This window comes from Electrona antarctica, assembly GCF_951216825.1.
Source record: "Electrona antarctica genome assembly, chromosome: 6".
NCBI classification, from domain to species: Eukaryota; Metazoa; Chordata; class Actinopteri; order Myctophiformes; family Myctophidae; genus Electrona; species Electrona antarctica.
In genome coordinates, this window is record NC_136811.1 from 19139713 (window position 1) to 19162207 (window position 22495).

Consider the following 22495-nt stretch of genomic DNA (forward strand, 5'->3'; position numbering starts at 1 on the left):
AACTAAACCCAGTTCACGTTCCCCATTAGTGAGAGACATTACTTAAGGATAATTGGATATAGGTAGAAAATAGATATTCACACCCTGCGGCGCATGGAGCTCAGCATGGAGCATGGAGCTCAGCCATTCCTCATACTGTACATTTGGGTCAGATTTGCCGTTGGTCTCTGTGTGATTATCAGTTGGGAATAAATACATGCAAGGTTTTGCAGCTTGACTTCCGTGAACTCTGCCAGCAGCGGGTCGCTTTCTGATAACGTTACCGTTTCCTTTTTCTTCTTTTTAATAGTAAATCCATACATCACAGCACAGCAGGGCTGCTCGTCTGCAAACACAGGAATGTGTTTCCGTCCCAGTGGACAAACACACGGTGGGAGTGCAGTGTGAGCACTTCACACAAGCAGAGCGCTGAGCGTAGGATTATGAAGGGAAGACCTGGCTTTAACCAGCGGATGGGATTAGGTTTTGTTTTGCCTGGCAGGGGGCCAGCTAGCTGGCGCCCATGAGCCACAGTGAACATGGGGGCACAGTGGCACATCCCAGCCCCCACCTGACCTACAGTAGCTCTGCTGCTATGGATGCTGGTGGCTCCTCCCACCACACACACAGCTGGAGACATTATTAGTTAGATGATCACAGAATGTTTCTGAATGCCTGTTTGTGTTACACAGCTTCTTACTTTGATCAATATGATGTACATACAGTATTTTCCCTGCTGGTTTTATGTAAAATAATGAAACCATTATTAACCCATTGTGGACTGAGGTCGATTAAAAAAAAGGCTTCTAAATCCGAACATTTTCCTGAAAAACCCATGTTTCTATGTCAGTGGTGCTCAACCTTTTTCATGTCAAGGACCCCCAGAATTATCTCTATTGGGCCACGGACCCCCATCTCAAAATATGTAGTTCCAGGGACCCCCCCAGAAGCCAATATTTTAGTTAAAAATGTTCGCTCGGAAATATATATTCAAAGATTTGCGCCACATTTTCACGACTTTTAAAAAATAGCAGACCTACAAGCTCGTAGCGCGCCACTCGGTGGCGCGCTATGAGCTTGTAGATCTGCTATTTTTCAATAGCTAAAGCGTGGCATAATGCTATAAACACCAAGAGGGGTTCCCGCCCAAAATGTGTTAAGTAACTCAACGGTAAGCTAAACAGTAGTTTATATATCATAGCCTGTTCAGTTCATTTAAGTTTGTGAATGTCTTTGTGGAGGCAACATCACAACTCATCCTCAAAAACATTATCATCAGTCAGAATGGTGTGAACAGACTTTAATATTTGCCATTTCCCTGTGCTAATTATCTTCACAGTTTTTAATTGCTTTGATTGATGCATCCAAAAAAGCTCTTGAAAGGTTGGGGATTACTTTGAAAGTGTCGTATGGGTTTCAGTTAATCGTGCGCCACACATTTTCACTCATGCACGCGCACGCACGCACGCACGCACGCACACACACACACCTGTTTCTGTTTCGCAGAGCTGTGAAGTAACACCAAGTCTCTCCAGTGGGGGCAGCACAGAGCTGTGTATAAGATGTCTGCTTTGATCATTTCAAAGTTGCCACAGGCCCCTACATAATAACCATTGTGTATTATTATACATCCTGATTATTTTTCTTCCTAAAACTGTACATGTAAGTGTTAAAAGCTGTATTTACACTATGTGGACACATCCAACAGCTCATTAAAATACTGACTTTGAATTTGTCACCACCCACTTGCATTCCCCACCCTGCTCCCTTTGACAGTCTCATCAAAGCACTTCTCTCCCTGTCCGTCTGTCTCCTTTGCCAAATGGAAAATAACAGTCTTTGTTAACACTCTGCAGTAGCTAAGACAATAGCTGCCAGAAATAGCCTTATAAAGTTATACAGTACCTGCATGGAGTTCCACATTATCTTGACTATACATTTCCTGGTTGTTGACATGCATTCACATGTGATGTGACATGATTATGGTTTGAGCAATGTGATTAACACATTGTCTGCTGTTGTTGTATACTATAGGTTTTTTAACACAACCAATGCCACCACCAGCATCTTTCAAAATAAAGGCGCTAGAGTGCCAGCAGATCTGCAGATTTTACTCTGAAAGGTCCCCCCCCCCCCCAAAAAAAAACCGGGAGGCATAATCTTCCGTTCTTACCTCACGCTGGTGACGCTAAAGTCTCTCTAGAAGCGTTTATATTCCAAACGAGATGCATGCTGTAGTCAGAAATGAATATAAAAATCCTTCCTCTGTTCCTTAAGGCTGTACCTTAGCCCTTTTTTTTGGACTCGAACTTCGGCAGGAATTCCCGAGCGAACATCCGGACCATTTGTTTCCAATTAATTTAAAAAATAACCTTTGAGATATCAGCGCGTCTCCCCTGCTCTTTATCAATCTCTCTCGTCTCTCCCAACACACACACACACACACACACACACACACACACACACACACACACACACACAAACACCGTCAAGTGGCTACGCGAAAACAGCTGATCTGCAAGCTCACGTGAGCTTGCTGGCAGGCAGCTAAAACAGCGTATATTGCTCGTTATTTGTTCCACCTGTGTATTCTGGGAGGCGCATTGAAGTGAAGTGGGCACAGGGCAAAAGCAGATCCTCCGTGACCGTTTTGCTTAACAATGATCAGAGTTCCCTACTTTTTGTGATGTGATGCTAGAGAGCATATGCTAATATATCATGGCCCCTGTCAGCGATCATGCTGGTGTGTGTGTGTGTGTGTGTGAGAGAGACGCGTCAGACATTCCATTCAATTCACCTCAGCTGCAGGCCAATCACCAAATTACAAGCACGGGAGATGGGACAGCAGAACTAGGAGATATTTCTTTAAAAAAAATCATAACTTCTGACAGGAATGCACTAGAAACTTACTTTTTTTTTTACATGCTCATATCGCATTCTCGCCGAGATATATTTTCGAGTTAATAAAAAAAGGGAAAAAATATTTTTTTTTATTTAATAAAAAAAAATAAAAAAATAAAACGAATGGTTCAAGCCCATTAATTAAGATTCGAGTGCCAACCCTAACGAGCGAACATTCGAACCTTGAATGTTTGGGGACAGCCTTACTGTTCCTGCACCATCACTGGATTAAGATGTTGTTTAAGAGGACTTGGGCCCAAAATGGATTTTTAATTAAAAAGACAATTCAGCTGCAGTTTGAGGAAAGTGTTTTTGGTTGTTTCTGGACGTGCATTTACATAATTGTCCCATAATGCCTGAAATAATATCTGTAAGTCTTAATTTGATAACGCATCTCCTCCTAGAGCAGATGAGGTCACTAAGTTCCTTTTGATAACAGCGATATGTCATCAAAATAAAGGCGCTAGAGTGCCAGCAGATCTGCAGATTTTACTCTGAAAGGTCCCCCCCCCCCCAAAAAAAACCGGGAGGCATAATCTTCAGTTCTTACCTCACGCTGGTGACGCTAAAGTCTCTCTAGAAGCGTTTATATTCCAAACGAGATGCATGCTGTAGTCAGAAATGAATACAGAACATTGTCCTTTTCGTCAAAACCACGGAGAGCTCCCTAGATTAGGAGTTACGAGCCATTGTTTTGGAGCCGTAAACAAGGAAGTGAACGGCAGCGCTCATGTGCGAAACACAACGAGTACGGTGCATAAGGAAAGGCCAACCAACTTCTATGGCTCTTTACGTTTCTCGAGAAAGATAGCTCTCTCCTCCACCATTTCTAATTGTTGTTATTAATAGTGTTGATAATTCATTGACTTAGTTGAGTGACAGATCTGGAGGATGTCAGCTCTGAGTCGCTGCAGTGGGAGCTTCATGTCACCACTTTGCTTCCATCACACCAGCACAGACGGCCACACATTGACATAGTATATCTGTATATGGTCACTATGAATCATGTGGTTCTCATGGCAAAGTGAGGAATATGAATAGTTATTTTTCATGGAAAACCAGTATTGAATGGTTCTGCTTCTTATTTGTATTACTTCTGCAGCATGTTGTGCCTGTTCATCTGGGGATGCACTGAATGCAGATGAGTAAAAGTGTGTTTTCATGGAAACTGCAGTATTGCATTCTTTGCGGTATGCAGGTGTGGATTTACTATACTGTATGTCTCTGGTGTTGGTAGAAACAGCCAGTTTCAGAGAGATTGTCATTTTCTATAAAAATCCTTCCTTGTTCCTGCACCATCACTGGATTAAGATGTTGTTTAAGAGGACTTGGGCCCAAAATGGATTTTTAATTAAAAAGACAATTCAGCTGCAGTTTGAGGAAAGTGCTTTTGGTTGTTTCTGGACGTGCATTTACATAATTGTCCCATAATGCCTGAAATAATATCTGTAAGTCTTAATTTGATAACGCATCTCCTCCTAGAGCAGATGAGGTCACTAAGTTCCTTTTGATAACAGCGATATGTCATCAGTCCAAATACAGCAGACCAAATTAATTCCCTTTTGTAGTGGCATTCCATTGGTCCCTGAAGCCTCCTCATTTACTCTCTTTCAGCTCTCATCATTTATTTAAGTCTCTCTGTTCTCTCAGTCAAATGCTTCACAACAGCTACTCTGGTTTATGTTTCCACTCATTTAAAGTAGCTTTATTGGATTCTGTCCTCAAACTGATGACCCCACCTGATATCTGTGTAATGAAGGAATCCTTACAGATATTACCCAGCAGTCTTTTCTTTTGTGACTATTCTTCAAGTTTGTCCTGGTCCTTTTCAAGTAAGGAATATGGAAAAGGGGACACATTCTAAATCCTGGCTTTTATCATGAGTCTATGCAGAATGCAAAGTGTCACCAAGCCCTCTGATCACCATGCTCTCCTTCTCTTTCAGGAAACCAGAATAAACTGCATCCGTATCGCTCGCAAAGGTAATTCAACTCCTTTATTGTTTTGGTTTTTCATTTAAAATGTGACCTTAAATGGAATGTCTCTTCATAGAATAAAGTATCAGAGAGCTTGAAGCTTAATTCATACTCTGTAGTGCCACAGTGTCCCTTGCTGGCATGAACTGATTTGCCGATGTTATGTATTTCTTTTCATTTTAATCCGAGCGCATGTTTTCTTCTAACAATGAGATTGTGAGAAAAGGGGCATGAAGCAGGGATGGATTAGGGGTCAGACTTTCATCCAGCTGGTTTGAGGTTAGATTCTGGGACGCACACACCTTTGTGTGGTTCAGAAGATCAAATGACATGCAGCTTCCCCCCAGGAAAAGGACAGGGAACTTGACTACAGTATGTGTCCTGATGACAGTACTCAAAGCAGATCGGTGTGAATAACAGTTATGTATCATACAGTAGTTCTCACAGCAGTTCTACTGTACAGTAAGTGTAAGACTCGACTTTTACTGTTTTTGTGGCTGAAAAACAGAAGAGACAAAGCTCCACTCGAGCGTGAAGCTGAGAGACAAGACTAACCGCTTCAACCCCACGCTTCACTCCATCTGAGATGCACACACACACGCACGCACGCACGCACGCACGCACGCACGCACGCACACAGAGCTGCTAAGAGTGATTTTCAATTAGAAGCTATGACAGGTCAGAGTGTATTTAGTTTCTTTGGATCTGGTGGTCTCTGTACCATTAACATGCCCCCTGCATGACGGGGGTCCTGAGACGTTACTATCACAGGCAAAGTGGAGGCAAATGATTTTGGCTCGGATAACAAAGCTGAAGATTACATTTCAACTTCCAGGTGACAGTTTAATTAAGGATCCTCTGGCAGGCCCACCACAACAATAGACCTTCCATTTCTACTCTAAGTGCCAATATCCCCCGGTGGGCAGCCGGCAGGTGCATGGATTCATGTGAAAATCTATTTCATGCTCGTGTTTGGTTTAATAGAAATTCTGGGGCTAAATGCAGCGCTGCCCGTCTTATCTGTCTAAAATGTCAGAGAACTTAAATTGATTTCAACCCCTTCTACGTTTGTAGCATCTGCAATGTACTCCTATATCACTCAAGAGGCGTAATTTGAAATGAAGTTCCAGTAATCAGTTGCACAGCAGGCTGTGAGCTCGCTCCTCTAACTCTGTCTGGATGAAGAAGCTCACGGTCACACCAGAGCCTTTTGTTGTTCTCAGTCAGCCAGCAGTCTGTCACAGATACCAGGACACCTTGGGATGCTCACTGTCACTCTGTGCAAAGGCAAAACCATCACAACAACCTTCATCTTTGATCTACAGTGGGACTGTCCAGATCTTTTCCAGAAAGAAATCTCGTCAGATTTACAATCAGGCGTTGAGCACCAATTACCTCTTCTGACACATGTCGTGTTTTCAGTTTTTACGCTAGACGGTGCTCTTCGATAACCTATAAGTCACCATTTGACTTTCAGTGATGAAGTAAAGCAGGAACATCATGTGACATGGTCCATGAACTGTATCACACCTGAAATCACATGCTATCACAGAGCATTGTCTTACAACATCCAACACTCTCAAACTAAAGTATTAGTGAGGAGGTATTTTGTTGTCTCATCATCTCAACATCATCTTAAAACATCTCGCTATGAGTTTCACCGTCGTTCCATATCGTCCCACTTTCAGTGCTATTTGGGCTGAGGCCGATCTAATGCCCCTGGCTGCCGATAGAGAAGGCTAAAACATGGCTCTGTTTCCCCGTTCTTCTGCCCCAGATCTGCTTCAGCCCCAACAGGCTGCTAGCTAGCTTGCTAGCGCTCTCCATCACTGGCCCCAGGCCTGCTGTGACTTTGTGCTGCTCTGGAGATTGTTTAGGCTCTTCCAACAGGGCTCAGGAGGGGCTCGTTGCGGGTCTGTCAGGGACTAAAGGACACACTGACACCACTCGGGACAAACTAGACTGGCTTACTGTAGCCAGACACAGAAAAGAGCTTTGTTGTGCTATTAACATAAATATGGAGCTTTATGCCAGTGGAATGAATAACCCACCATTATTATAATGACCTTTTGCAGTATTGCACAGACAGCAGGGCACCTTGACATGATGACTGTAGCGCTGTGTGGGATTGTGAGCAGAGATTACAACCCACTGTCATCGTTTCAATCCAAAGTAAAAGATAATTATTTTGTTTGAAGTAATTGCAGACCCCTTTTTAAATCACAATCCTCTATTAGAACCCATCCCCCATCCTTTTCGTATAAATCAGAAACAATCCCCAAATAATTATTATTATCATCATTCTGGATATAGTAATTGCATTTTTGCCTCTGGAGAGCACACACACAACCGAAAGAAAGGTGTGTGTGTGTGTGTGTGTGTGCGTGCGCGCGTGCGTGTTTTTCTTTTTTTTCAGTCAGATTTTCACAGACATTGTGTGTATTAATCTCTCTCTCTTTCTATCTCTCTCTCTCTCTCTCTCTCTCTCTCTCTCTCTCTCTCTCTCTCTCTCTCTCTCTCTCTCTCTCTCTCTCTCTCTCTCTCTCTCTCTCTCTCTCTCTGCTAGCGGCCTGTAAGGACCACCGCAGGGCCCTGGAGGTGTCCCAACACTCTGAGGAGATGGGGCTGATCCTTGGGGTGTGTGCCGGAGGGCTGGTGGTCCTCATTCTACTGCTGGGAGCCGTCATCATCATCATCAAGAAAGGGTGAGTGGCGCTCAGCTTGCCCATCTCATCTTGCTCTCTTGTAATTTATATTATCGTGAAATGCTTTCTCTCTGAACAGTCCCCTAATCATTGTCTTCTATTAGCTGTACTTGGTGAAAGGATAGCATTGTTTAGGAGAGATACTGGAAGCACAGCTAGCCTGTATTGTTTCCAATCCGTTATGCTGCACCAGCGAGACCACGCAAGTTTATCTGAGTGTGAAGTATTTAATTAAAGGCTGATTCAATTCAATTAGCCAGTTAATTACACCCACCAAGCAGCGGTCTGACCCTTAAATGAGACGGTAATTGGTAGGAAAAGGTGTGCTTTTAGAGATTATTAGCCAGTGATCCCAAAGCTCTCTAGCTATCTAACTATTAGTCAAACAGAGCTAGTAGGGTAAGAGGAGGCTTTTAATGTGAAATCCTTGTTTTGCATCAGACGCTTACCTTCTGCTGATGCATTACGACATATTCTAAATAGATCACAGAAAAATACTGTATGCATGGCCATTTTGGGAACATGCTAAACTACATATAATCATCTACAGAGACTTGCTTTGCTCTGCGTCTTAGTCAGCTGTAACCATGTGCCAGCCCGAGGAGGAAAGTCTAGAATAAGATGTTCTACCACAAATTAAATAATGTATGTGAAATTCCAACTGACACTACATGCCAAGTGAGAGATGGCTGAGGGCTCTGGTAATCATTATCAAACATGCTGACCTCACACGGCATACTGTTGACGTTAGCGTTGACACTATAGTCCCCACATTAGTCTGGACCGCTGTCCAATAAGCTGCCAGTTAGTTCTCAGACAATTGATCGCCAAATGTGCTTCTGGCATGAAGCCACGTATGTTCATTAAAGTTGAGAGTTGAGACGGCGCTAAAGGAGAAAGGAGAGACGTGTTTCTCTGCTTTGGCTGTGATTGGGACTGTCAGTGCCTTGCTTGCTATAATGCTGTATATATGCATGTGTCACATGCATCCAAATGGTTCCCATCTCCACTGAAATCAATGCATCCCTGCTTCAGCCCACAGCTGGCATTGCTTGCAGCTTACATTCTCTTCTTTCTCTTGATTTTCTTATCTCTCCTCCTCCTCTCCTCTTCTTCCTTTTCCTCCTCTTCCTCCTCCTCCATCCTCACACTTCTCCAGAAGGGACATCTACTCTTACTCTTACTATCCGTAAGTGATCGTTTTTCTTTTTTCTTTTTTTTTAAAACTTTTGCCATTGTTTATTTAGTGTTCCATCATATACATGCTTGTGCACATGGCTGTCATCCACTAAAGTTGCAGCCAGGGTGGGTGGGTGCAAATTATTATGAAATGCATTCTTCATCGTCTCCTTTCCTCCCCTCTTGTACTCACTCTCCCCCTGACATCCACTATCTCCTTCTCTCCTTTCCTTTTTGTCTCCCACGGCTCCTTTCCTACTCTCTCTGAAACTCTGTGTCAGTGTCTCTCTCTCCTTCTCTTTCTCCTTCTGGTCCTTCCATCCATCCCTCCTCCTTCTCTCTCCATCTTTATTTGATAGGAAACCAGTGAACATGAATAAAACACCTATTAGCTACCGCCAGGAGAAGAGCCATATGGGCTCTATGGAGCACAGTTTCACAGACCAGAGCACCTTGCAGGAGGATGAGAGGATGGCACTGTCTTTCATGGACGCACACACCTGCTCGGCACGCAGTAAGACACGCACGCACGCACGCACGCACGCACGCACGCACGCACGCACGCACGCACACACGCACGCATGCACACTTTCATTCACAGCACAGACCATTTCTTCATACAGTGTCAGATGCTGGCATGGATCGTCCATCAGATTGTTATGGTGTTGATAGTGTGGTGTCTATCAGAGAACCATTCACACCTGAACCATTCTGATAGGAAACAACCGTATGACAAAGTACCTTCACCCAGACTTCCCCTTCATGCTTCTTTTCCCCCCAAAACATCCTGCTCTCCAATCTCCAACACAATGCAATTTCTAGATAGTTTCTAGATCGGCTATTTTAGCGACAATCTAGTAAATGAAGTATGCCATTAATTTACAAAAAGCGAAATAAAGAAAAGTAAAAAGTTACAATAGGCAAGCCATTAACCTTACTCAAGTTCTGTCTGTCGCTGTTCAAGAAGCCTGGCGAACCAGAGGACTGGCACAATACAGAAAGTGAGAGAAACGGCTCTCTGCATTCTGAGTAATGATTTGCAATTCTAGTCTGGCTTTGACTCCTTTTGATACCCTCGGTCTCCTGCAGTATGAAAGAGATGTTTATGTTCAAGACACATTTTCCAATAATATCTATTTTTTAGACATGCTTTCTTAACCCCAATCAAGCATGTGCATGGATAAGGTTTTATTAAATAAATGCATGTGTTCAGTCCAATATGATATACCTGACGAATACTGCAGATGTCAAAATGTTGTATTTTCCGCTCTAATAAAGTTGTTTGGGAACATCGAAGACTGTTTGCAGATCTTTTTTTCTCTCTCTTCAGTCCAATATGGCACACCAATTATATTTAGTGTATCATAAACATAATGCAAATTATATTGTGTTCATGTTTTTACAATTATTGAAATGTTCTCTACATTTAAGCTGGAATCAGTTAAATGTGATTTCCTGCCCTCATGTGTACTAGCATGGCACACTATCTTTTTTCTGCAGTGCTTAGTGTGATTTAGTTCAGGTGTGCTACAGAAGAAACAAGCAATTCACAGGAAGCATATTTTGTTGATGGACAGTTTTTCATAGGCGTGTTGGCAGGGATGTCATCGTTAAATTGATATGGCAGCACACGTACGCCTCCTATTACATTGGCAAAGGATATTGTACCGTCCAAAAAAAAAGGGCCCATATAGCAGTGCTTGTCCAACAGAAAATCTCTTGTTAAGTCTGCCTCGTATTTATTAGCTGTCACTCTGTACCCAGAATGACTTAAAATAAGTGAGCGAGACACCTCGACAGAAGCCGTGGAGATTGGGACGGGGATTTAGTGTGCGAGCTTCTACGCTGTACACACACAGAGGGGATAAACACAGGGGATTGTATGAATTTCCTAACCACCCTAACCTTTCCACATAACGGAAAAGCCTGTTTTTTGTTCTGAACTGTGATCCAGTCTAAGCCACGAATTCCCCTACTAATATACGTATCCGTTTGGGCACCACTGTTTTATTGTTATCCCAAATTAATGCCAAAGAAAGAAGCCATAGTGTCTCCAGTCACTATGAGTTAGAATAAAACATGAACATACCAAACAAAATATACCAAGCAGTATTTGAAGAAATTAGAAGAAATTAGTCAAATTCATAAGATTTCAGAGTTTGATATAGGCCCACTATGATGGTGGTTTGTGAGGGAATTATTTTTGGGAGTACGTACAGACTATATCTGTATTCACTGATTCTCACTAGACTGCAGAAAACTGCAAAATGAGTTGATCTCATTCTAAAAAGCCCTGTGTCCTGGTCCCTCCTCCCCCTTGCAGGCGAGGCTCGCAGTTCAGTCAACGAGTCCAGCAGTCTGCTGGGAGGCTCCCCTAGGCGTCAGTGTGGACGTAAAGGCTCTCCGTACCACACAGGACAGCTCCATCCTGCCGTCCGCGTAGCTGACCTCCTCCAGCACATTAACCAGATGAAGACCGCTGAGGGCTACGGCTTCAAGCAGGAGTATGAGGTGAGATTCTGAAGTATTCACTGACACTATACAGTATGAGGCCATATGCGCAAGTATTCACTGACACTATACAATGTGTGGTGTGCATTTATTTCCTTCCTTTATTTTGATAGTACAGTGGAGACTGACACATAGCAAAGGTCTGCCGTGCTCGGGGTGGGAGCCATTTAGAATACAGCATGTGGTACAGTAAGACGTTAAAGGAGACGTTCACCCAAAAATGACTTATTTTCTATCAGTTACACACCCCATGAAGCTGAAACCAGCAGAGTCTCCTACCGGTGAAGTCTCTGGTGCCTTTCATCAAATTATTGGCTACAAAGAATGCTACAAAACAAAATAAAATCTCCATGAATTCAAGACTTCATGGGGTTTGTAAGTGATAGAAAATAAGTCATTGTTTTGGGTGAACTACTCCTTTAAGGCTAAAGGGATATCACAAAATACTCCTTGGGGACTTTCCATTTTGGTTCTTTGTATTAAATTAATCAACATATTGTAGCATTCACATGTATTAGATAAATTAGTACATACCATGATGTAAGAAATGTGTTATTTGAACAAATCCAGGATAAGAACCCACATTTGTTTTGGATGTCTTAATGTTCTATGTTGGCTGACGCTTTTGTTTTTGTAAAACTAATAGAGAAGGCATGGCAGTTGCGTTGGAGAACATATGTATCCATTACTGTTTATGCATTTTGTTTGTGGTGTATCTTGGTGTACAGTATGTAGAACGGAAAAACATTGCATGGATGCACCTGGGAGGTATCCTCAGTGATGTATCCCAAGGTCTTCAGGGTTTCGGGTCTCGCATCATCATACCCCTCACTCAGGTGACCCAGCCGGGCTGATCAAGTCCCGACTTACGTCCCAGTAGCTACCCTCGATCAGTCCCATTAGGGAAAGACCAGGGCCACACAATCCGTTGCTCCGGAACTACTCTGCCGGGACTGGGAGGTAGATCAATCTGGCGCGTGGAGGGCCTCCTTGACTCCTGGCCGGGCCCCTCCTACGTCTCACCAGGTCCAGGACCTGTGCGTTGCACCATGACTCCCAGTACCAGACACTTCCTTCATTCAGGAGTGGTGGATTATTGAGCCACAATGGTTCTGCAGGCTCCACCTGGGCAACGGTGAATGGCCCTCCTAAAGGCCTCACCGTGGGTTTGGCGCCAACAAATACTGCTCCCGGGTGCCGTCTACATTCCGGCTGCCATACTGCTCCCGGGTGCCGTCTACATTCCGGCTGTCACCCGTCTCTCCGGTGGTCACCAGACTATTCCTGGTTGTCATGTACATTTTTGTGTGTCTTGTAAGCATCTTATGATGGACATAAGAAATCTATCTATCTATACTTCAATATAGCTGCATATTGAAGTCATGAGAGTTCAGATATTGAAATCACCTTTAGCATAAAGTGAAGCATATGGTACAAAATGTGTTTTCTTTAGGTGTGGGCGGTGCAGGGTGCCATCCATCCTGTTCTGACATCTTCCATATAGACTCTCCTTATTGCCTCTGAAATTAATTAGCAGGACTATGAATAAATCATCCTCATCTGGCCTTAAAGAGGACCTCTGTCACCATGGCAGACCTGATGAGTACACACACACACACACACACACACACACACACACACACACACACACACACACACACACACACACACACACACACACACACACACACCCTACTGACAGCTGAGAGAAGGCTTTACGAGTCTCAATGTATCACAAAGTCAGAACGCGTTGCTTCTTGGTAGCAGAGGTTATTTGTCCTGCTCTCCTGCACAAAGCTTGGTGGAGAGAAGAACACTCCTTGTGTGTGGAATGCTTTATTTCAGATACAGGAGGGTCTGTGTAGAGAGACAGGAAACCAAGGGTACAGAGAGAGGAGACACTCGTGCTCACAAGGAGCATATCGACGCTGTCGGGCAGAAACCTCATACTGTAGCAACATTTTAATGCAACTTTTAATGCTCTTTTTTAAATGAATGCCTTAATCGTTGTACAAGAGTTTAGCAGAAATAGCAGAACTACAAGCTGTATGATCTGCAGATCCGCTATTTTAACTATTTTTTTAAAGGTTAAAGTGAAAGAAAGTGTTTAAATGTCTGGGTTTTTTTTTTATATATTGAACCAATAAAAACTATTAACAAGAGAATGTGACTAAATAATTACTACATTGGATCCATTGAATCACAGGTTATTTTTATTGTTTTCATTTCCAGAAAAGTAACCGTTTTGGACATACAAGGTTTCCACCCAACAGCAGCGATATGGTCTGGCTGGCTGGGTAATGAAGAGAATTATTCTGAATCAAAATACATTGTTCCCAACCTGCTCACAGCTCTGGCACATAATGTAAATGGCTTTCCTTTGCGTGGCACATAGTCATTTGGCCGGTTACGCTCTCCTGCTCTTTATATAGAGGTGGATTTAGCTTTTCCACTGAACTATAAAATAGAGACAAGTGTACAGATAGATAGAACATTGGTTCTGCTGTTGGTGTAATAACCTCCATATCCATAGTTGTGTGAGTACAGGGGACACTGTGGTGTCCCTGAATACGGCCTCCTCCCGCTGGGATGATTCTGTATGTTAGAGCAGGAGAGCTCCTGCTCTGTTAGCCATGCTCCTCTGACACTTCTGAAGAAGAGAAAACATCTTGCAGTTCTTCTCTGGGCTGCACTAGTCCCCCTGTGGAACCGCCAGTGTACAGCCATTAAATTCTCCCTCACGAGCAAAACACAGCTAGGCCACTCCCCAAATCCATATACTCACTCTAGTGTTTGCCTCTCTCTCTCTCAGTTTTAACAGCGGGAGAACAACGGCGAGCGACACATGAATTTCATTTGGCTATCGCCTAATCGCCCGATATTGCCGGACGATGTCGCCCAAAAGATCAATTATTTTCTTCTTTTCGGGCGACGTTCCTCCACTCCCTTTTCGACCATCGCCTGTACGCCGGCTATCGCCAGTAGTTGCCGGGTCCCATTGACAAATAATGCACTTCCGGAAAATGTGTCAGTCTGTCACCCGCTGTTAAAACTCTCTCTCTCTCTCTCTCTCTCTCTCTCTCTCTCTCTCTCTCTCTCCACATTGTGTTTTGATGGAGTGTCTGGCTCCATTACAAAGGAAAATTATGCTCTCCTGCCAGGTACTCTTTATTTCCCTGTGGAACGCAGAGGTGCTGTTAAGACATTGATCAAACCTCTGTTGCCAGTCCTAAAGAGACTGTGTGTGTGAGTGTCTTTTTACCCTTTTATTGGCGGAACAAACCAATCGGGTCAATAAGCACGTTCGCATCAAACCGCAATGGAGAGGTTGAAGTACCATCTCCTCACGGTGGGGGCTTCTCACTGGCAGGTGAGCCAGTATAGGCTATAACAACAACAACAACAGGACACTTCTTCTAGGAGCAACCTGTTATTTGTGTCCGGGTAGCTCAGTCGGTAGAGCACTCTCCTTTGGACCAACAAGGTCATGGGTTCGATAATGGACACCGCCAACTCAGCCTATGACTAGCACGGCTTGGGTGTGGAAAGTTGTAGGGTAAGTACTAGGAACTGATGATAGGTGTGACACTCCTCCTCAGCAATCACACTCCCAGAGGTCTAGTGCAGGGGTTCTCAACGTTTTTGGCCGGGGACCCCCGGAAATGCTTTGGCAATGTCTCGGGACCCCCGCCCCGCCCCCTCCCGACCCCCAATATAAATTGACTGCTACAATAACCTTAAACCATTTTGGGCGGGAACCCCTTTTGGTGTTTTAAGCATTGTTATAATTTAGCTATTGAAAAATAGCAGATCTACAAGCTCATAGTGCGCCACTCGGTGGCGCGCTATGAGCTTGTAGATCTGCTATTTTTGAAAAATCATGAAAATAAAATTTTAAAAAAAAATCTTTTTTTTTTTTTTTTTGGAAAATAATTTGGGGACCCCCTAAAATAATTTGGCGACCCCCCGAGGGGTCGCGACCCACGGGTTGAGAACCCCTGGTCTAGTGCATTGTAACGCTTATACCAACAATAAGCCTCTCCGACCTACTTACTATTATCAGATGAATACACAGTCTAATGGGGAGTAGCAGTGGGGGTTCTACTGTAGCAGTCTCTGTGTGACTCTTGTGTCCTTGTTTAAATACTTAACATGCATAAAGCACACAATCATTCCTTATCTCAAAACATTCTCACAACGCTACTGCCCTGTTGATGTAAACCCCGGCTGTGCTTGAGAGATGACTTGCTGATAGGATTTCAGTTTGATAACCGTGAAAAAACTATATTCCTTATCGCACTTAAACAAAAGAAACACAATGCTGAAAAGCCACATTGGCTTATCTAAGTTGGCTAAATGGTTAATAGGGGAGGTTCACAAAGCCGCTATCTCCATAATAAGAATGTATTGTCTTCCACAGAGCTTTTTTGATGGCTGGGACAGCACAAAGAAGAAAGACAAAACCAAAGGGAGACATGATACCTTGACGGGATGTAAGTTACCAGGAGATGTTCTGCCCTTTGTGAAGTAAAACGTCAAATGTCACAGATCAAAGACTGAGGGGCTGTGTCCAAAGAAAGCATTTGTTCAGCTGCCAGCTCCATTCTGTCATGCATTTCTATGGTAAATGTGGCAGTGCGCCCTGGGTGGTTGAATTAGAAAATAGTTAAACTTTTGGAGACAAGCACCGCTCATCAATGTCATGTTCGATCATCCTGGCTGTGTCTGACAACTAGTTCATTTATGACCTTTGAATCATTACCATGAGAAGTCCATGTTTACTGTTATTTCTGCTAGGCTGTTTGTGCTAATAATGCAGATGACTCCACATTGAACGACAGCAACGGTTGATAGTGTTGAACATTGCAGGCAATGAAAAACACTCCTTAGAATCATTCTGGACATGATAAACCCTTCCTGTGGACACGGCCTCTTATGCTACAGTAACACTAAACCTTTTGTCTATATTTTTTATTGTAATATTCCTATGCCGTTTGATTTTATTCCTCTTTCATTGTTCTACCATCTCAGGTGACCGCCACAGAGTCAAGCTCCACCCACTCCTGGGTGACCCCAACTCTGACTACATCAACGCCAACTACATCGACGTAAGTCTCACCTACCAACCAATCAGAGTTGTGTCTTCACAGTCCACTGAGGTGCTTATCCAACATGGACACAGACTGTCATGGTGCTACAAAGCATCAAAGAATCAATCCACACAAAATAAGGTTCAGAGTCTAATGTGTTGAAACTGTCAAAGGCCTGAGGGGCTGAAACGTGTCCGTTTCATGACCGCTGCTACTGCAGCACATTAAAATCCCCTAATACTTTATTCTGAGTGCATTTTTTTTTTCTTTTGATCAGACTGTTTGTTTAATGTCTGCATTTATTTCTGATCTTCTAGTCTAAGTCATCAGTTTGAGCACACCAAGCTTTTAACTGTGCTACAAAGACACAGTCCAACTCCCAAGTGTTTGTGCCGCAAACCAGCCGGTTAGTGTTGTTTCATTGGCGAGTGATTTGTTCAAAGTCATTCGCTCTTTTTGGTGAACGGGAACGAACTTGGTCACTACCTCAAAAGTAATCGTTCCTTGAGTCCTTCATTTTCCTCTGTGTGGAAAGCCTGGTGACGCAAAGTTCCGTCAGTCAGTTACAAAGTAATCATTTTGTCTGGCTGAAGAGAGACGTTCCTCTGTCGTCATTGGACTAAACTATGTGAGGAGGGCAGAGCAAATCATAGGAACTAATCTTTTTAGTGAACAGGAACTAAATGACTCAAGTCCCAGAAAATAATGATTATTCTCACCACTACAGCCGGTACTGCTGGCCCACATTTTGACCTGGTATTTGTTCCTGAAAGCTACGGACAATCAAAACCTGTCATAATCCCTGATTCACCGAATCCCCAGTCCCCAACCCCTACTGACCCCTGCTGACATCATTTTACTGGAACGAATACCTTTTATATGAAGTTCTCAGAGGTAAACCCATTAAAAAAAACTGGATCAGACTCGAAAAGTTTTTTCTTCCACCATCGTACTTGATGTTTCGATCGCAAGTCGCTCTTCCTCTGGAAGAGTGCTGAGGAAAAGCCACATGGACTGCAAACGTCACGATGGTGGAAGACCACCAGGGTGTGGATTCTATTTGTCCTTTATAGTCTGACGTCTGTCCTGCACATGGCACTTTAGACTGGATGTGCATGCTTGTTCGTTTGTTTATATAAACCCATGAGACACTGAATGAAGTAGACATGATTGATGTTATTCAATCGCTGGATAGAGTTGATTCCCTTTCACTGCTTACCTTCACTGTCTGTCAGGCTGCTGGATAGGGGGGGGGGGGGGGGGGGGGGGGGGGGGGGGTCACGCGTTATGTAATATATGTATATGTTGCTTATATGTGTCATTCTGTCTGCATGTTGTTTTGGTTTGTTTTTGTTTTTTCCATCGACATTAACAACAAGAGGTTTGTGTTTTCCCCAAAATGAAAAATGGCAGTTGGAAGGTAGGAAGCAGATTTCAACATAAACAAGGGATATACCAAACAAAATAGTGGAGTTTTAGCAAACGAAACAGAAAGCTGTGTTGGACATATCCTTTGTCCATTGTGATATTCAAGTTTTTCAGTCCATCTGTGAAAAGGTGAATAGAGGAGATCTGTGAACCTGAAGCCACCCTTTTCACCCTCGCTTCACATCAGAATCCATGTTAACACTTCATTTATGATGTCATGTAATCGATGTAAAGTGGTTTTGTAACCACAGACAGGTCAAAGTGCATAATAGATGAGGTCTTCTATGGTCAATGGTAAATGGTGCATTTATATAGCACCTTTATCCAAAGCACTTTACAATGCATTACCCATTCTCACACACACATTCACACACCGTCGGCACAGACACCAACCTGCTCTCCGGGAGCATGTTTTGAGCAGCTTGTGACTCTTTCTACAGACGTTAAAGGGAAAAGCTTTATTTATCTTTGTATTTCCTTTCATTGTGAAACGTATCGGTGTTCAAAGGAGAGGTGAAGACATTCAAGGTCTCTATTTTACATTTTTCTATACACTCAATTTATTGCTTGGCTGCTGGCCAGACTTTGTGTGTATGGCTTCATTGTGTATGCAGTGCCTTATTATAGTGCAATACAGTGCCTTATTGGTACAGTGCCCTTTTCATGGGGCAGATTAAACTATGTTTGCACATGTGCATACATACCTGGGGAACATAGGGATGACTGCATACACAGGCGTTGACACACACACACACAGGCGTTGACAGTGACACAGAGGCACGCACGCACGCACGCACGCACGCACGCACGCACGCACGCACGCACGCACGCACGCACGCACGCACGCACGCACGCACGCACGCACGCACGCACGCACGCACGCACGCACGCACGCACGCACGCACGCACGCACGCACGCACGCACGCACACACACACACACACACACAGTCTCCTGTCGCTCCACCTGTCTATAACTACTCTCTCTCATTAACTGGCCTGTATGTCTCTCTTTTAACTCCCTGTCCACCTCCTCCACTTTGGACCCTGTAGATTCGGATTAACAGGGAAGTAAGTACTTCACCACTCTTCTTTCTGCCTGCCCCCCCCCCCCCCCCCCCCCCCCCCCAACACTACATTTCTTTCCTTCTTTTTGTCCCTTGTCGCTTGTCCCCCTTTCCACCATCTGCAACCTTGTACATTCCCAAGTCCCATTCGGAGGCGCAACTTTATATAAACATTATAACATTACTCTGTGTGTGTGTGTGTGTGTGTGTGTGTGTGTGTGTGTGTGTGTGTGTGTGTGTGTGTGTGTGTGTGTGTGTGTGTGTGTGTGTGTGTGTGTGTGTGTGTGTGTGTGTGTGTGGCGCTTGCGCGTGAGAGACATGGACAGACTTGACATCTATCTATACATGCACCAAGTCTCTGTACATACGTAATGTAATCCACATAACTCGAGAACCGTTCGCCCCACCGACTTCAAATTGGACACACGCGTAGGGAGTGCAGTGCCCGGTGTCGAATCCGTCGGGTAGCCGGTTGTCCAGAACCAGCACAAAAGCCTCTGCCCAGGCTTTGGACATGATCACCCCTATCTCCATATATGGAGCTGGCCTGTTCTGACATCATTCTGACATAGACCGCATATTTGGGCATGGCAGACTCTTTTTTACAGAGCCTGGGAGTCGTTGGTCGCTGAGGGGGCGCTTGTTTTACAGGTCAGGGTTAAGGTTTAGGCATAGTTTTTGTGAGGTTAGGTTTCTGGTTTAAGGACTTCAGTGTTTTGTACCATACAGTTGTAATTATATAAACACAGTTACTCGTATTAGCCTGTATGTTTTTTATTTTATTCCCAACATTCTATTTGTGGTTCTATTTTTCACCTATTGTTTAGGTCTGAGGTAATCAGGTCTTTTGCGTATAGGTCTGTCTGTCTTTTTCAACTTGCTGTGTACGAGGTAATCCTTCAGATTTTTTTAGCTTAGACGCACAGGGAACACAGCTGATGCCGCATTGCATCAGCAACGCGTTGCGATCTGTTGTGGGCTTGCAGATCTGCTGCTGCATGTATTTGTCGAGGAGTCCAGAGAGATGAGAGAGAAGGGGAGAGAAAGTGTGGTGTCGAAGTGACACAGGCGTGCCGTTGTGACGCATGCACAACACAGACAGACAGTGGTAGTATTACTATGGATTACCTCGTGTTTGTCCAAATTACACAACACGTGATCTTGTGTAGCCTAATTCATCCACACAAACCGCTGAATTACGTCTTCTCCTCTTCCACCTCTCTCCAGGTGTAGCCTATTAAGCTAGTTAAAGCAAGCCTCGTTCGAAACTTTAACAAAGTACACTCAAGCAACAGAGAGTAGTGTAACTGTTTAAGTCCCTATAGAGAGGCTGAAAGGCAATAGACTAGACTCACATAAGGTAAACATATCACCTTTAAAACAATTATATTGTCATATACTGCTGTCAGTTTGTGCCAGCATGTGTGATCAGATTTATTTCTTGATCGCCACATGATCGTAAACATGACGTCATGGGCTGCTATGCTCGATAGCAGGCTTGATAAGCCCAAAGCTTATTTGCCCAAAAGCTTAGTTTGTTCGGGTATCAGGTTTCAAGCTCCATACCTAAGTATAAGAGGCTGTTTGTGAGTTTTAATAAAGGCAGGACTCAATTGAGGGTCCATTTATGCACATGTATGCTTTGAAAAGTCTTGTCATTTTGCAACATTCATGCTTTAAGATCTGGTGTCTTGTGTCTTTGCAATCCAGTACACTCATAATGCCAACACTCAGTTGGCATTCCTGCATGTCCTCTCAAAAATATCTCCTGGGAATGATTCCAAATTAATTGTAATAATGAGGTCACATTCAGGAGGGTATTTTAACACCCACTCACTCTTTGGAACGACTGTTGAGCTTGTATTGCAAAGCCAGAGAAGAAGTGTATTGTTTTCAGGAGGAAGAGTTGTGGTTTAGTGTGAAACAAACGGTTTGTCTCACATTTCGTCAGGCGCTCTTGTTGCCCTTTTGCCCTCACGGCTGCATGTGGTGCCCTCTCATTCCACATGAACATCCTGTGTTCACCATGAGGACATCTATATCAAAGTCTCTTCTCTACTTTGATATGAAAGATCTCAGAATGCTTCGCTGTGCATGCAAGATGTAGCCCCCCACTGCACCGGCCCACCCATCCAAAAATGAACAACAACAAAAAAGAAGCAAGTTCATTAAGGCCATGATAGCCTGCATGCTTTCATGTGAAACCTATTAGACAGACATGTTGGGGCTGTTGTCTGCCAAGAACTGTTTGAGTCTATGAAAGAAAAGGCCGTAATCTGTTAGTCTGCAGTTGTGGCTTCAATGAAAATACATTATTTCTATTTCTTCATTGGATACTGACGCTCTGTGAAGAATCAGCCATTTTTGACTAATTAGGGCTTCTGAAATCGAAAGGCGCCCACATCTACGTTATGCTTGTTCAGATAACTCACGCTAGCTTGAATTATAACGTACACGCAGCAAAAAATCCATACTGTATCAAAATAATTTTGTGAGCATATTAATTATCTGCTTTTACAGATGCTGTTTTGCCTCTAAACTACAGCACCAATCAGGGCATTTGGTTTAGGAATACTGACGAATTAACTGTGAATACAAGTTAATATGGTGGCTGTGGAGAAAGACGACATTAAAGTATGTAGTGGGTCATTAGAGGACGGGGAGCCAGAGGAGACGGGACGGCTGTCCAGACATGATCTCCCTTCCAGCTGTGAGCCACGATCACATGGTCTTACTCAGCACCTCATTCCTCTTCTCTTTTTCAGGGCTACCATCGATCCAACCACTTCATCGCCACTCAGGGTGAGTATCCCTGCAAGGCGTGTGCGTGCGTGTGTGTGCGTGCGCGTGTGTGTGTGTGTGTGTGTGTGTGTGTGTGTGTGTGTGTGTGTGTGTGTGTGTGTGTGTGTGTGTGTGTGTGCGTGTGCGTGCGTGCGTGCGTGTGTGTGTGTGTGTAGCTTTGATTTTTCATGCTTTCAGTGCTGTATTTTTGATTTTGTAAGTGAGTAATAAATCAGAAATCTGTTCGCTCTCCATCCTGAGCCAGAGCATGCGTCCTGCGAATCTAAAGGTGATGGCATGTGTGACCACCGCCCAGTGGCAGCTGTGTGATTGATGTCACTGAATTAATTAATCATGAAGAAGAGATGAATAATTAAACCCATTAATTATAGCTCCTAAACCATTGTGATGTGAGGAGTCCAGGAATTTGACGTGGAATAAAAGAAGCCTTCAGTTCCCTCTCTGCAACTCACAAAGCCAGGGTCTGCAGCCAAAACGTTGCTGAAGGGCTGCTCGACCGATTAGTTGAGCAGCTCCAGACATGCAGATTGACAGAGTGTGAAGTGAAAGAGAGAGTGACACACACACACACACACACACACACACACACACACACACACACACACACACACACACACACACACACACACACACACACACACACACACACACACAGACTTACAGCTGAGTTGGGAGCTCAGCTGTGTTTGTGTCATTGTGAGCATGGTTTCTCTGGGTGCTCGTTGTTCCAGTGGTGTCTCCCATTCTAAGTTATATCCACATGAAAATGACTGATGGAGGCTTTTGATTGATTGATTGAAATATGTATTAACAGTTTGCGGAATTACAGTACATTTCAAGCACAACTCAATACAAAGAC

The 22495-nt window shown here is 43.8% G+C and overlaps 1 protein-coding gene across 5 annotated transcripts in view; it reads left to right on the forward strand.

Moving 5' to 3' along the window:
- Window positions 1–22495, forward strand: part of LOC306924497 (receptor-type tyrosine-protein phosphatase U) — a 207357-nt gene that overhangs the window by 154917 nt on the left and 29945 nt on the right. For 3 of the 5 annotated variants that reach the window (XM_079503017.1, XM_079503018.1, XM_079503021.1), the window contains exons 13-20: window positions 4826–4862; window positions 7423–7561; window positions 8721–8750; window positions 9100–9254; window positions 11064–11251; window positions 15672–15744; window positions 16283–16359; window positions 21600–21636. In XM_079503017.1, coding sequence (XP_079359143.1) covers window positions 4826–4862; window positions 7423–7561; window positions 8721–8750; window positions 9100–9254; window positions 11064–11251; window positions 15672–15744; window positions 16283–16359; window positions 21600–21636 — 736 coding nt within the window. The remainder of the gene's footprint in view (window positions 1–4825; window positions 4863–7422; window positions 7562–8720; window positions 8751–9099; window positions 9255–11063; window positions 11252–15671; window positions 15745–16282; window positions 16360–21599; window positions 21637–22495) is intronic. The other 2 variants (XM_079503019.1, XM_079503020.1) reach the window with 1 other exon arrangement.